A 15,839-nucleotide genomic window follows, 5' to 3' on the forward strand; every position below is an offset into this window, starting at 1 on the left:
TTGCAACAATGTCTACTGTGAAAAGTGCTAGCCTATATAAATACATTTGACCTGACTTAATTAAGCAAAGCATTTCACACCAAAAATGATAACAATGCTGATTGCAAACTACCTTTTGGTTTCTCTTGTCAGTGCCCACGACCATCGGTGTGTTTTTGTGAGAAAGGTGAACAGGGTCCTCCAGGACCTCCTGTGAGTATCGCTGGGAAGGAATTGAGGCCATTTTCCCTCACTGGTGTCATTTATGAGGAAAACTCTATTTTGTTTAGGGTGAAAAAGGAGATCAAGGTTATGAAGGATCGCCTGGTCAAAAAGGCTCAAAGGTGAGAGTGAAAATAGTTACCATATTTGTTTAAAGGAATTATGATGATTAGATCTGTAGTTTATTGTTGTTGACTCATTGGTACAGGGGGAAACAGGAGCACCTGGTCTTCCAGGAATCAATGGTCCAGGGGTACATCACATCTTCATATGGTCAGTTTATGTATTTTGTCTTACTACTGACTCTCTGACCAACACGGTTCTTGTTCCTGTTTCCTCATCCACAGGGAAGACCTGGGTTCAAAGGGGATAAGGTGAAACATCCGAGTTTTATCTTTTGCATATGCATTTGGGTTATTGCAATTAATTTGTTAACATTTCAATATATTGTCCTAACAAGCCCTAAGACTATCTATTAAGATTAAGACACACACATAACAGTTCTTTCTGGTTCTTGAATCTGATTGGCTGAGAGGTCTATCCAGCCATGCAATATTCTTCCATTATTAAACGGTAACCGTTTCACTGTTTGAATTTCTCCACTATCAGCATTCTCACAGCGAGTGTCATGGCAGATGAGCAAACCCACCATATTTTTATGGATAGTACTGTTATTTTGTAGTGGAATGTTGTTTTAAGAGGTTTTTTTTAGGCAAGAATATAGTTGTTTAGACCTCAGATATGAGATTTATATGTAAACATAGTGCCTATTTGAAAACTGGTTTAGACACTTTCAGAGATGTGTGATCCAGGCCGTCAGCGGCTCATCTACAGTGCTCATCTGCCTGAAGAGAACAGCGTCATCTTGGCCAGGGGGATTGGCCAGTCTTTTGGGAATTTGGGAATTTGCTGCTGCTTATGTAGATAGTCTTTAAACATGAGGTATAATTGGTTTTGGCTATATCATACAGGCAATCTTTGGTCTTGTTAATTTAATCCAGGTGAAAAAAGTACACTTCTATAATGTACTTAAAGTGCTCTATTTTCACACACTAATTTTGTACTTAATACTTAATACTAAAAATTCTTCTTTAGTAGCCTACTTCTTAAAGTAATCTTAAGAACATCTAAGTGTACTCAACTGTGCTATTTTGAGACACCATGAAATATGAACTAAAAGGTGCTTTTAACATACTATCTTGGTTTAAAAAAAAAAAAAAAATAAAAAAAAATTATTTTGTTACCACTTGTAGTACACTTAGTGTACTATAAGTGGTAACTAAGACCCAGTGTTAGAATGCACTCTTAAAAATAAAGGTTCTTCATTGGCTATAGTTTCATGAAGAACCAGGAATCCTTTCCATTAAAAGGTTCTTTATAGTGGAAAAAGATTTTTAGATTATTAGGATTTTATATATACAAACCTGATTCCAAAAAATTTGGGACACTGTACAAATTGTGAATAAAAAAAGGAATGCAATAATTTACAAATCTCATAAACTTATATTTTATTCACAATAGAATATAGATAACATATCAAAAGTTGAAAGTGAGACATTTTGAAATGTCATGCCAAATATTGGCTCATTTTGGATTTCATGAGAGCTACACATTCCAAAAACAGTTGGGAGAGGTAGCAATAAGAGGCTGGAAAAGTTAAATGTACATATAAGGAACAGCTGGAGGACCAATTTGCAATTTATTAGGTCAATTGGCAACATGATTGGGTATAAAAAGAGCCTCTCAGAGTGGCAGTGTCTCTCAGAAGTCAAGATGGGCAGAGGATCACCAATTCCCCCAATGCTGTGGCGAAAAATAGTGGAGCAATATCAGAAAGGTGTTTCTGAAAGAAAAATTGCAAAGAGTTTGAAGTTATCATCATCTACAGTGCATAATATCATCCAAAGATTCAGAGAATCTGGAACAATCTCTGTGCATAAGGGTCAAGGCCAGAAAACCATACTGGATGCCCGTGATCTTCGGGCCCTTAGACGGCACTGCATCACATACAGGAATGCCACTGTAATGGAAATCACAAAATGGCTCAGGAATACTTCCAGAAAACATTGTCGGTGAACACAATCCACCGTGCCATTCGCCGGCTAAAACTCTATAGGTCAAAAAAGAAGCCATATCTAAACATGATCCAGAAGCGCAGGCGTTTTCTCTGGGCCAAGGCTCATTTAAAATGGACTGTGGCAAAGTGAAAAACTGTTTTCTGGTCAGATGAATCCAAATTTGAAGTTCTTTTTGGAAAACTGGGACGCCATGTCATCCGGACTAAAGAGGACAAGGACAACCCAAGTTGATATCAGCGCTCAGTTCAGAAGCCTGCATCTCTGATGGTTTGGGGTTGCATGAGTGCGTGTGGCATGGGCAGCTTACACATCTGGAAAGGCACCATCAATGCTGAAAGGTATATCCAAGTTCTAGAACAACATATGCTCCCATCCAGACGTCGTCTCTTTCAGGGAAGTCCTTGCATTTTCCAACATGACGATGCCAGACCACATATTGCATCAATTACAACATCATGGCTGCATAGAAGAAGGATCCGGGTACTGAAATTGCCAGCCTGCAGTCCAGATCTTTCACCCATAGAAAACATTTGGCGCATCATAAAAAGGAAGATGCGACAAAGAAGACCTAAGACAATTGAGCAACTAGAAGCCTGTATGGGACAAGAATGGGAGAACATTCCTATTCCTAAACTTGAGCAACTTGTCTCCTCAGTCCCCAGATGTTTGCAGACTGTTATAAAAAGAAGAGGGGATGCCACACAGTGGTAAACATGGCCTTGTCCCAACTTTTTTGAGATGCGTTGATGCCATGAAATTTAAAATCAACTTATTTTTCGCTTAAAATGATACATTTTCTCAGTTTAAACATTTGATATGTCATCTATGTTGTATTCTTAATAAAATATTGAAATTTGAAACTTCCACATCATTGCATCAGTTTTTATTCACAATTTGTACAGTGTCCCAACTTTTTTGGAATCGGGTTTGTATTTTATCTTAGTTCTTCCCACTAAGAAAAAAAGTTTCCTTTCAGAACGGTTCACAAAGGTTATTTGGGGAAGCCTTCTTCTATGGCATCACTGTGAAAACTTCCTTTTTGAACCAATATTTTAAGAGTGTACTTGTGGCTTGACTGGACAGAGTAACTACTCAGAACACCTAGCAACCACATTAATACTACTGTCACTGTTCACACACATTCTATTCCACAATACAATATTCTAAAGTCTTGAGTCATGTTCTAGGGGGATAAAGGTGACTGTGGACTACCAGGGCAAAAAGGACATAAGGTAAGTCTTCTATACTGTTCAATTTACTTTTGTTCTGAAATATTTCACATATGATTGATTCAATTTTGTGTTTCATTTCACAGGGCGCTGAAGGGCCTCCAGGGCCAAGGGGCCCCAGAGGAGAGCAGGCACAGTATACCTCTTTACATGACATAGAAAAAATAAATTCTTAAAAATTCCTCCAATTCTTTTATTAAAGGTGCCCTAGATTGTTTTTTTACAAGATGTAATATAAGTCCTAGGTGTCCCCTGAATGTGTCTGTGAAGTTTCAGCTCAAAATACCCCATAGATTTTTTTTTATTAATTTTTTTAACTGCCTATTTTGGGGCATCATTAACTATGCACTGATTTTTTCAGCACGGCCCCTTTAAGAGATGCGCTTCCTCTGCCACACGAGCTCTCGACTATATATACATCGCATAAACACAGTTCACACAGCTAATATAACCCTCTAATGGATCTTTACAAGATGTTCGTCATGCATGCTGCATGCATGCTTCGAATTATGTGAGTAAAGTATTTATTTAGATGGTTACGTTTGATTCTGTGTTAGTTTGAGGCTATGCTCTGTGGCTAACGGGCTAAAGCTAACATTACACACTGTTGGAGAGATTTATAAAGAATGAAGTTGTGTTTATGAATTATACAGACTGCACGTGTTTAAAAATGAAAATAGCAACGACTCTTTTCTCCGTGAATATAGTAATAAACGATGGTAACATTTAACCACATTTAACAGTACATTAGCAACATGCTAACGAAACATTTAGGAAGACAATTTACAAATATCACTAAAAATATCATGATATCATGGATCATGTCAGTTATTATTGCTCCATCTGCCATTTTTCGCTGTTGTTCTTGCTTGCTTACCTTGTCTGTGCACAGATCCAGCCGTTAATACTGCCTTTCCTTGTCTAATGCGTCGAATGGGCTGGCATTATGCATATATTGGGGTCATACATATTAATGATCCCGACTGTTACGTAACAGTTGGTGTTATGTTGAGATCCGAGTGTTTTCTGGAAGTCTTTTAAACAAATGAGATTTACATAAGAAGGAGGAAACAATGGGGTTTGAAACTCAATGTATGTCTTTTCCATGTACTGAACTCTTGTTATTCAACTATGCCGAGGAAAATTCAAATTCTGATTCTAGGGCACCTTTAATTAATACATTTATACATGGAACTCATACAGACTTTAATTTATATTATACTTTTTCATGAATTTATGTATAAATACACATCATCAATAGTTGGGCAATTTTACTCATCTTAGCCTGTAGAATGTTATTTTTTAAACAAATGATAATTGTGTATTTTATCCATACATGCAACTATATTGCTTTGAACAAAAAAATAACATTTATATAGCAGTACTATAATGCTATTTTTGATGCACTATTGAAAAACATTATCTGGGAACAAAAACATTTTTTTTTACTTTTAACTTTAACATTACTGGGGGGGGCTCAGGCATCATCGATCTGGGTAGTGGCAGGCTGGGCTCTGGGTCTGGCCGGATTCTGGATCAGGGCCTTATGCCAGACACCTCACGACGGCCTCCCTCCAACTCAGTCCGGTAATGTGTCTGGAAGGTGTGTGGATGGAATGTGATTGTGGAAGTTCGCCCCGATCCAGAAAAGGTTCTTAAGGTTTTTGTCATCCAGAAGGCAGTTGCTGGCCAAAAAATAAAAATTCTTTACAAAAAAAAAAAATAAAATAATCAGGGCTCTCCTGTGCCAGGATAAACTTAGCCCTATCAACCATTTGGGCCGGTCCGATCACCTGTCACACTTTTGACTGTCGTAACAGTGATCGGACAGGGAACCAACACAAATGAGGGCAATTAATAGAACACAGCTGAAACATAGGAGCTAATAATGATGGTAACCAAGGAGACAGATGAGTGGTGGGAAACTAAACAAAGGAACATGTGACAAGTGAAAACAAACTGAAAGTCCATGAAAACTGAAACTAAACAGAACTGAACGTTATAGATAGATATGGCTGATTAATTGTTAAAAAATTAAATATGCAAGACTAATTTTAGTATATTTCTTCATTATTTTACCAGGGTCTAAAAGGGCCTCCGGGGGACCAGGGGCATGAGGGTCATGCAGGACCCAAAGTATGTTCATATCTTCCATTTCTTTGCCAGTGAAATGTCTGTAACTCTTCTTCCCATGTTTAAATGCAGATTTTGCCTCTCATGTTTGGTCAGGAAGTTTTAATAAAGAGTGCCATCAAAATCTGACAAATATATAATAGCACATTCAAATGCAAAAAAAAAAAAAAAAAACTAAACTGCTAGACACAAGGTGTGCCTTTATGCTCTGTAAATGTAATTTAGAACATACATGAGAGAATGCGTTGAGTGATCAAAATGTGTACTGAACCCTTTCACCATACCTCACGCTAATCGTAGGATGATGTTAAAACTACAACAAAAGTTGCAATGTGACATGTATCAAAGATGACTGTGGTTTATGGCATTTAGAAGCAAATATATCAACTTTTAATTTATGTGGAGATGAAGTCCAAATGAATCGCTGACCTCTGGGTTGTTTCTAGGGGGATCGAGGGCCGGTTGGTGCATCTGGCCCACCGGGAGATATTGGAATTGGATTCCCTGGTCCAAAGGTAAACTTTTCAGCTGGCTGTTCTCAACAGGATTTCTCTCAGTTTAAAGCAGAAACATATACCACCGTTCAAAAGTGCAGGGTTTTTTTAAGATTTTTTTTCTTTTATTCAGCAAGGACACATTAAAATGGTCAAAAGGAACAGTAAAGACATTTACTGGACATTCTTTAAAGAATCCTGAAAATAAATGCATAAGTTTCCACAAAAATATTAAGCAGCACTGACTGTTTTCAACATTGATAATAATCAGAAATGTTTCTTGCGCAGCATTAAATTAGTATCACAGGAATAAATTACATTTTAAAATTTTATTTTAAATTGTAATAATATTTCACAATATTATTGTTTTTACTGTATTTTTGATCAAATAAATTCAGCCTTGGTGAGCAGATGAGACTGTTAAAAGTGTTTTTCTTTAAATCTTACTGACCCAAAACTTTTGAACGGTAGTGTAAACATTTACTGACATTACTGTTAGTTCTATTCAATAATGCTGAAAAGCATTTTATTGCTCCGAAGTTGCTCTTTTATAGCTCAGGAAACTTAATTGTGGTTCTCACTTATATTTCACTCAAATATCACTTAATTTTAAACTTTAAGTTGTGGATGTTTCTTCTTAAATTAGAAGAGAAATAAAAATGAACACAAATGAGGTGATTTTTATAATAAAGTAAGATTTAGACTTTAATTGAGAATGATTGAGATATATAAAAGAGATCTCATTTGTAGTTTTTCTTTTCTATTGCTTTTGGATGCTTTGATCTGAGGCTTTAATCAATAGCCAAAATAAGTTACAATGAGGTACTTTCTTGTTCTAGAGGTTTTATTATGTTGATGTTCTTGTCCATCACAATGTAAATGCCTACATGCTGTGTATTTTATTTCATTTTATAGTTATTTGAGGTGTGATTGTTTTAGGGTGACAAAGGAAACCCAGGAAGACCAGGTCTTCGAGGCGAGGTTGGCATAGGTCAGCCAGGTCTACCTGTAAGTATAAACAGCCTGAATCAGAATGACTTAATGAACTTGTTTCGCCAAGTGTGCGCAAACACACAATAAATTTGTTGTGGTTTTTCAGGAGCTCTGGGTACATACATACATATTGTAGCTCTTTTCACAACACAGGCACAGGTCGGTTCCTTGAAACAGGCCTTTAATCCTTAGGGTCGTCTTGTTTACGTCATGAGAACTGTATTCACAAATGAGCATAGTACAAACACAACAACAGATTATACAATAAGTCTTAAAGGAAAAGAGATACAAAATTATGCTTTCAATACATTAAACAAGCGAAACAAATATCTCATTGGCTGCTTGTTATGAAAAGATCATTGATCCTAGTTTTTCTTTCTTTTCTTTTTCATAAAATTTCACTTAACAAAAATAAATAAAATCAAATATAAATATATATATATATATATATATATATATATATATATGGAGAGGTTATTCAAATATAAACCTTCCCTTAAATATAATCTCTTTTAAGTTGGTTGGCAAATGCTCTATAACTGGCCTCCACAACTGCTCAAACACAGCAGCATCTCCCCTAACCACTGCAGTTAGTCTTTCCATAGGCAAAATTCTGAAGATCTCTCGATACCAGAGTGAAAGTGATGGGGGTTGAGAATGAATCCACTCAATTAAAATGCATTTTCTAGCAAGTAACAACATCTTCTCACAGAGTAGAAACTGATTAGTACTTAAAGCAATATAATTTTGCTTTATCACTGCAATGTTATGAACTGACTATCCTATCTCATCACCCTGGAAATCAATTTGAGTTCTAATGGTCTCTGCAAGGGGATCCAGAATTAAGGCAAAAGGAGAGGGGAGAGAGGGCAGCCTTGCCTTGTACCTCGCCCCAACAGAAAAGGTAAGGAGCGAATGCCATTTGTAAGCAGTAGGTGCACAGTAAAGAATTCAAATCCAATTAAAGGTGATACAGAGGATATTTTCGTCAACTGAGAAACCAGACTGTTAGTGAGTTTTTGAAATGAGAGCATGCGTAAGAACAACCCCCCTCCTTCACAGCTCATTTCGAGGGAACACCTTCCAAACCTCGTGCACGAGTATTGGAACATGAGTGTTTGTTTACCACCGGCATTCGCTCTGTCGTGTTAGTGGATTCATTATGTATTATATATTATATATATTTATTATATAATCTGCAGTTGTTACTCCTGTCTCCTGACAAAAACATTGCATGCGGCGCTTGTGGAGTGTGGAAAGTTACTGGAGCGCGCAGCCGCGCATGTCTCTCACAAGGAACGTAATGGCAGTGATTGACATGCCAGAGGGCCAATCTGCGCACATCTCTCACAAGTAACGTCATGGCAGTGATTGACAAGCCAGAGGGCCAATCGTTTACGCTGATGTTTTTAAGGCCGCATGCACAGATGATGTATATTAATATTATTCCTTTCAGTGCACCTAATAAATAGCCTTTTATCAATTAGTAAAGACAGTTTCAAGTAATATTGCAAAAATGTATAAAACAAAACATCCTCTGTAGCACCTTTAAGAAAAACTGTAAATAACTTAAATTTGCTCAGCACTTCAAACATATACCCCCACTCCACAGTCAAATGCCTTTTCCGCATCTAATGAAATGGCATACACTTGAGTCTTAGATATTTGTGAGTACTGTATTATGTTTAGCTTACATTAGCTCCTAACATTGGAGTAAGACAGCCTTTTTTGAATAAAACCTGTCTGCTCTGGGTTTATTAGCTGAGGAAGTAATGATTTAAGTCAATGATTTTCCACTAAAAGCTTAGACAACTGCTTGCAATCCACATTTATAAGGTTCACAGGCCTATAAGATCCACATTCATCAGATTTTTTTTTCCTGTATCAATGAAATATAAGCCATGTTGAAGTTATGGGGGCAGCCCGTTTTAAAAGAATCAATATACATCTCTATTAGAGGTTCTAAAATAAAATTGCAAATTTAAAAAAAAACCTCTGGGCCATACCCCATCAGGGCCTGGTGCCTTACCACTTTTCAAAGACTGAATTGCCTCTAACACTTCCTCCTTTGTAATGGGCCTATTCAGACCTGCCTGTTGCTCCTCAGACAGGCAAGGAAGTTCAATTTTATTTAAAAAAGAATTACATGAGTCAGCCAAGAAAGTAGACTCGGATGAATACAGCTTTTGATAAAAATGTCTCATAATATTATTAATTTGTTTTGAATCATAGGTTGTACTTCCTTTGCCACCTTTCAGTGATGAAATTATGCTTGCTTCATTCCTACCTCTGGCCAATCATGCTAGTAAACGACCTGGCTTATTGCAAAGAGTATTGTCTCTGCCTTCCTAGTCAAGATTTGATTTAAGGCTGAACGTGCTGCTTCTAATTTTTTCCTCAAGTCGTGTGAGGGGGTATTATTAAATTTATTCTCTAAATCCTTCACAAGTTGTTCTAACTGAAGTTGTTTTTTCGAAAGACTCTTTTTCCGTGCTGCAGAATAGGATATTATTGACCCCCTAATATAGGCCTTTGCTGTCTCCCAAAGGAGAGATGAATCAGTATCAGGCTTCTTATTGGTATCCATAAAAATACCCACTCTAAATAAATTAAACTGGTCATAGAAGAATGATTTATCTCTTACCAGAGAGTCGTGTAGCCACCTGGGTCCGTTTTCTGATTCCAGTGGTGTCCCCTTCTGGACCCTGGCAGTCGGGCCCTCATCCCTTAATCTGTTCAGGGCTGAGACTACTACTAAGTCCAGGATGATCAGTCACCATCCGCTCTCAGGTCCAAAAGGCACATCCAAGGAATCCCACTTCTGACACCAATTTGTTGTGCCAAAAATTTGACTCGACTCACTGCATAAGAGACAAACACGTCCAATTGTCTTTAAAGATTTTATTTCTTGCAAGAAAGGTCAAACAGTCAACAGAAACACAAGTAGCTGCAGAGTGTAAGACAAAGAACGAAAGCTTCTCCTCACTTTTATATCTCTAACCTCCAAGGCTGAAGCCTCTGTCCTTTTACCATATTAGGAACATCTCTTAGCGGCTGTAACTTTTCACACATTGTTAGCACAGACATGTTTTTAACAGACATCTTGCATGCTCCCATACCATATCTTGCTCTTTCTATTTCTAAGATCATATCATATTCCATAAGCATTATATTTCATAAGAATACAGGTTAAAATCATATGAAAAATTTAAATTTCCACAACAGCACGGTTGCCTTGAACCGAGCCCGAGCGCAATTGTCCCATCTCCCCACTCCCCCCACTGGCCTGCACTCACACTGCACTTAACGCTAAGAAAACATGTCTCTAACTTTAGGATTTATGATTCTCCATGCATCAAGCAAGCCCAAATTTTCACAAAGGTGTTTTAATTTAATCGCCAACAGAAGCTGTTGTATGTTTAGGTGGATTGGTCTAAACTAGGATCAAGGACACAATTATAGTCTCCTCCAACAATTATGTGATTAACAGAAAATGATGATATATTAGCAATTAATTCTGAAAAAAAAAAAGGTTCAAATGTGTTTGGGGTGTAAACGCTTCCACTAAGGATTCTCTCTATAAAAAGCTGGCCTAAAATGAGAATATAATGACCTCCTGTATTTTTTATCATATCCTCAAACCTAAAATGTAACTTCTTACAAATTAAGATTGCAACTCCCCTACTGTGAGTATTAAAACCTAACTAACCCATCCTCATCTGGGCTTCATGTCTCGGTCAAATGGGTTTCCGGTAAAAAAGCAATCTGAGCTTTTTCCCTTTTAAGATAAGAAATTATTTTTTGTCTCTTAATTACATGGTTAACCCCTTTGAAGTTTAATGACACAATCTTAATATCACTCATGACCTACCCCAATAAAGGATAAGAATAGTTTGAAAAGAGGCAACTATTATTTGGGTTTAAAAAGGGCATGATAGGTGTTGAGAACACAAAGTGTAATTTCAACAATTTAAACTTAAACGTACAGAAAGAAAACTGTTAAACATCTTTAAACCACCCACTCCCACTTCCATGATTTCAAAAAAAAAAAGAAAAAAAAAATCAGTAACTACAAAAATGGTCAAAAGCCCAGAATAATATTCCTCTAGAAAAACAACTATAAAAATATGATTAGAATGAAGTCAATTTTCAGTATCATACAGTAAAATTGATTAAGGGAGACCATTCAAAAAAGCCTGGGCTTCTGGCGGGCAATGAAAAGAATGTTTCTCACCCTCATGTGTGATGGCTATCAGAACATGGCTAGGAATTGCATAGTGAAAGCGAGTGCCACGTTGAATCGGAACCATGCATTTTGTTGAACCCCGATGTTTCTCTTTTACAGCAGAGGAAAAGTCCTGCTGAATGAATACTATCTGTCCATCCAATTCTAGATAGCGATTGGTCTTGTGTTAATGACAGGAGCGCAGGGGTCGATTTCTGTCTTTTCAAAAGTGCGGGGGCAGTTTTGTAAAGACAGAAATCGACCCCTGCACTTTGATAAGGGCTGCTTCAATCAGTCACAATATATCATCTTTTAGATTAGGATATTTTCTTTCAAATGAGACCATTTTCACATTTCTGTGAGCTTTCGTTCGTAAATAATCGACTGTTTTGTCATGGATGTGAATAGGAAATGCGCTCTCGAACGGAGAAACACTTGATCTCCAAACAATCAAAGCGAGCTTACGTTTTAAGACAGGTCGATGGTATATAAATCATGCCTGAACACAACTCAAGCCAAACCATCTATTCAGAAGAAGAGAAATTTGACACTTTAAGGTAAGGAGGCTGATCTCACAGGTTGACGCCCAAGCGCGCTAACTACCGCGTTCCTGTTTGTGAAAAAGGGTTCTAGGGCACCTTTAAAAAGTGTGCAAAAGTGTGCATCGGATACAAGGTGGCATTTGAGCACATCTTCTTGTCATGTCTTGTTTTGGTATTAAGTTCATTTTCCATGGTTTATTATAAGTTTATTTTTCCATTGCTATGTTTGCTATTATTTGCCATGTGCCCCTTGTTATCATGTGTTCCTTTGTCCCCATGTGATCATGTCATATAATTCCTGTGTTTTTATTGGTTCATTGATTGAGTGTGCACAGCTGTCTCCTGTCTAGTGATTAGTTTTTGTGCATTCTAGCCCTCATATTTGCCTTGTTCTTTGTTAATAATTGTCCATGTAACCACTGTTGGTGAGTTCCATGTTTTAGTTTTGTACCAAATCAAGTCAAGTCAAGCCAAGTGAAGTCTTTCTTTGTTTTGTCATTTGTTTATGTTTGTTGTAAATAAAACTGCACTTGGGTTCTTCAAGCTTGCCTCCAGTGGACTATCTAACTTACAGAATACTTGACCAAAACAATGAACCCAGCAGTTTGCCTCTTGCAGGTTCGACAAGGTAATTATACCATTGAGGAGTATGTTGAGGACTTTTGTGGACTTTGTTTCCAGGCAGGCTTTAATAATGCTGCCCTCAAAGGCATTTTTCTCAATGGACATAATGTGTTTTTGAGTTATCTAATGCCTGACAGTAATAGTTCAGAAACCCTTGAGGAATATATTGACTTGGACCCAAAGTGTTTTCATGTCCTGACTCATGTCGGGATTTATTAATGCCATGCCTGAGCGTCTTCATGTTATGCTTGCCAAGCCAGAGTCTGTTCACGTCATGCCAGCCAGGTCAGTGCCTGTTCACATTATGTCTACCAAGCCAGAGTTTCTTCACGCCATGGCCACCAAGCCAGAGTCTCTTCACATCATGCCTGTCTAGCCAGAGACTGTTCACTTCACGCCTGCCAAGTTTGAATCTCTTCACATCAGGCCTGCCAAGCCTGAGCTTCTTCACGTCACAGCCACCACACCAGAGCCTCTTGCCAAGATGGCCGCCATGCCAGAGGCTTCAGTCAAGACGGCCACCATGCCAGAGTTTCCAGATTGTGCAGCACTGACTATTATGGCCACGGCTTTCATGTGTGTTTGGACCACGCATGCATCCTCTCCAGCCCCTGACCAGAGTTCAGTGATGGCTCCAGCCCCTGACCAGCATTCAGAGATGGCCATGGAGGCCCTCTGAGCTACCTGCAATGCCATGGTCCTTTGAAATACCTGCACCTTTATGGCGCCCTGAATTGCCTGCACCAACATGGCTCCCTGAGTGTGCACAGGTGTCTCGTCTAGTGATTAGTCCTTGTGCATTAAAGCCCTCATGTTTGCCTTGCTCTTTGTCAAGTATTGTCCATGTAACCACTGTTGGTGAGTTCCATGTTTTAGTTTTGTACCAAATCAAGTCAAGCCAAGTGAACTCTTTCTTTGTTTTGTCATTTGTTTGTTTGTTGTAAATAAAACTGCACTTGGGTTCTTCAAGCTTGCCTCCAGTGGACTATCTAACTTACAGAATACTTGACCAAAACAATGAACCCAGCAGTTTGCCTCTTGCAGGTTCGACAAGGTAATTATACCATTGAGGAGTATGTTGAGGACTTTTGTGGACTTTGTTTCCAGGCAGGCTTTAATGATGCTGCCCTCAAATGCATTTTTCTCAGTGGACTTAATGGGTTTTTGAGTTATCTAATGCCTGACAGTAATAGCTCAGAAACCCTTGAGGAATATATTGACTTGGACCAAAGTGTTTTCATGTCCTGACTCATGTCGGGATTTATTCATGCCATGCCTGAGCGTCTTTATGTTATGCTTGCCAAGCCAGAGTTTCTTCAAGTCATGCCAGCCAGGTCAGTGCCTGTTCACATTATGACTACCAAGCCAGAGTTTTTTCACGCCATGGCCACCAAGCCAGAGTCTCTTCACATCATGCCTGTCTAGCCAGAGACTGTTCACTTCATCAGGCCTGCCAAGCCTGAGCTTCTTCACGTCACGGCCACCACACCAGAGCCTCTTGCCAAGATGTCCGCCATGCAAGAGGCTTCAGTCAAGACGGTCACCATGCCAGAGTCTCCAGATTGTGCAGCACTGACTATTATAGCCACGGCTTTCATGTGTGTTTGAACCACGCATGCATCCTCTACAGCCCCTGGCCAGAGTTCAGTGATGGCTCCAGCCCCTGAACAGCATCCAGAGATGGCCATGGAGGCCTTCTGAGCTACCTGTAATGCCATGGTCCCTTGAAATGCCTGCACCTTTATGGCGCCCTGAATTGCCTGCACCAACATGGCTCTCTGAGTGTGCACAGGTGTCTCGTCTAGTGACTAGTCCTTGTGCATTAAAGCACATGTTTGCCTTGTTCTTTGTCAAGTATTGTCCATGTAACCAATGTTGGTGAGTTCCTTTTTTTTTTTTTGTACCAAGTCCCGTCAAGTCTTTCTTTGTTTTGTAATTTGTTTGTTGTAAATAAAAATACACTTGGGTTCTTCAAGCTTGCGTCCAGCAGACTAACTAACTTAAACTTCTTTAACACTGTCACATCAGTACACCAGCCTTTGTTGATATAAAAACATAATCCACCACCTCTCATTTTCCCGGATAACTCGACGACATGATCCGCTTTGAACAGCTGGAAGACTGTTAGATGTAACTCGCAGTCCGGAATGGCTCCATTTAACCAGGTTTCTGTGAATGTCCAGTAAATTATTAATGCTCAAAATTCTGCAGTGGTTTGGTGGGCTGTTTCTGATGTCTAGGAGTTTGTTCCTAGTAAAGCTAATCAGAAAAAAAGTTACTTAAAACGGGACCAACTAACAAAAATAGTATAAGTACTGCAGAGCTCAAAACCGAGGCAGCCATATTTTACTGTTACTGTTTTAGCCTCTTGTATGACTTTAAAACATGCATCTATAGATAATGAGATAATGATACATGCATCAATGAAGGGTCCTCCAGGTTTACCAGGATCGCAGGGGAACCCAGGAGCTCCAGGCGAGGGACTTCCTGGTCAAAAGGTGAGCAGATACAGTTGCTGTTCCTTTTTTTTTTTTTTTTTTTGCTCTTTTCGACACAGTGAAAGTGAACGAATCTTTTTTTCACTATAAAGGACCTTTGGTAAACTGAAAGTTTCCATGGATATCAAAGGTTCTTCATGTAAATATCACTTTTTAATCTGTTTTGTGTTTGTGTCTTAGGGTGACCGTGGCTATGTCGGCCCTACTGGTGGACGTGGACCCCCAGGTTATGGAGTCAAAGGTGAAAAGGTATGTTACAGTTGTGTGAGATTTTAGTTGGCCATATGAATGGCATTTTGCATTAAATTTAGCCCCTGTATCCATCCTTTTAGGGCAACGCGGGGCCTCCTGGATCACCTGGACTAGTAGGAATGCCTGGCAGGGGAATTCAAGGAGAGAAAGTATTTTGTTATTTTTATGGTTAAGCATTTTTATACAAATATTTCTGTACTAGTGGTGCTAGTTAAGGCAAGCTTCATGTTCTCAATACATGCTTATAGTGTTAGTGATTTAAACAAATCCATAACCCTAAGAAAAAACTCTTTGTTCTATATTCATAAACAATATGATTCCTCAAATCATGCAGCGTGTTGAGGAGTGTGCTATTACTTTTTGAAACAATTGGAAACATTTAATTGTCACCTTCAATATCTAAAGGGGATTCAGGGACCAGCTGGTCCTCCTGGTCAGAGAGGGAATCCTGGGATAGGACTCATGGGTCCAAAGGTAAGACTGCACTTCTATACAATATTTTTTTTTTTTTTTTTTTAAGAAATTATAGTTTTTTTCAGCAAGGATTAGGGCTGGGGGATATATCGCATG

At 38.6% G+C, this 15,839-nt stretch overlaps 1 protein-coding gene across 1 annotated transcript in view; it reads left to right on the forward strand.

Moving 5' to 3' along the window:
- Positions 1-15,839, forward strand: part of LOC137029633 (collagen alpha-1(XXVIII) chain-like) — a 39,004-nt gene that overhangs the window by 10,403 nt on the left and 12,762 nt on the right. Inside the window, exons 4-16 of the mRNA XM_067399270.1 lie at positions 133-192; positions 270-323; positions 410-454; positions 549-575; positions 3,467-3,511; positions 3,595-3,639; positions 5,591-5,644; positions 6,088-6,156; positions 7,075-7,143; positions 14,949-15,017; positions 15,198-15,266; positions 15,350-15,418; positions 15,675-15,743. Coding sequence (XP_067255371.1) covers positions 133-192; positions 270-323; positions 410-454; positions 549-575; positions 3,467-3,511; positions 3,595-3,639; positions 5,591-5,644; positions 6,088-6,156; positions 7,075-7,143; positions 14,949-15,017; positions 15,198-15,266; positions 15,350-15,418; positions 15,675-15,743 — 744 coding nt within the window. The remainder of the gene's footprint in view (positions 1-132; positions 193-269; positions 324-409; positions 455-548; positions 576-3,466; positions 3,512-3,594; positions 3,640-5,590; positions 5,645-6,087; positions 6,157-7,074; positions 7,144-14,948; positions 15,018-15,197; positions 15,267-15,349; positions 15,419-15,674; positions 15,744-15,839) is intronic.

Source organism: Chanodichthys erythropterus, chromosome 2, assembly GCF_024489055.1.
Source record: "Chanodichthys erythropterus isolate Z2021 chromosome 2, ASM2448905v1, whole genome shotgun sequence".
NCBI classification, from domain to species: domain Eukaryota; kingdom Metazoa; phylum Chordata; class Actinopteri; order Cypriniformes; family Xenocyprididae; genus Chanodichthys; species Chanodichthys erythropterus.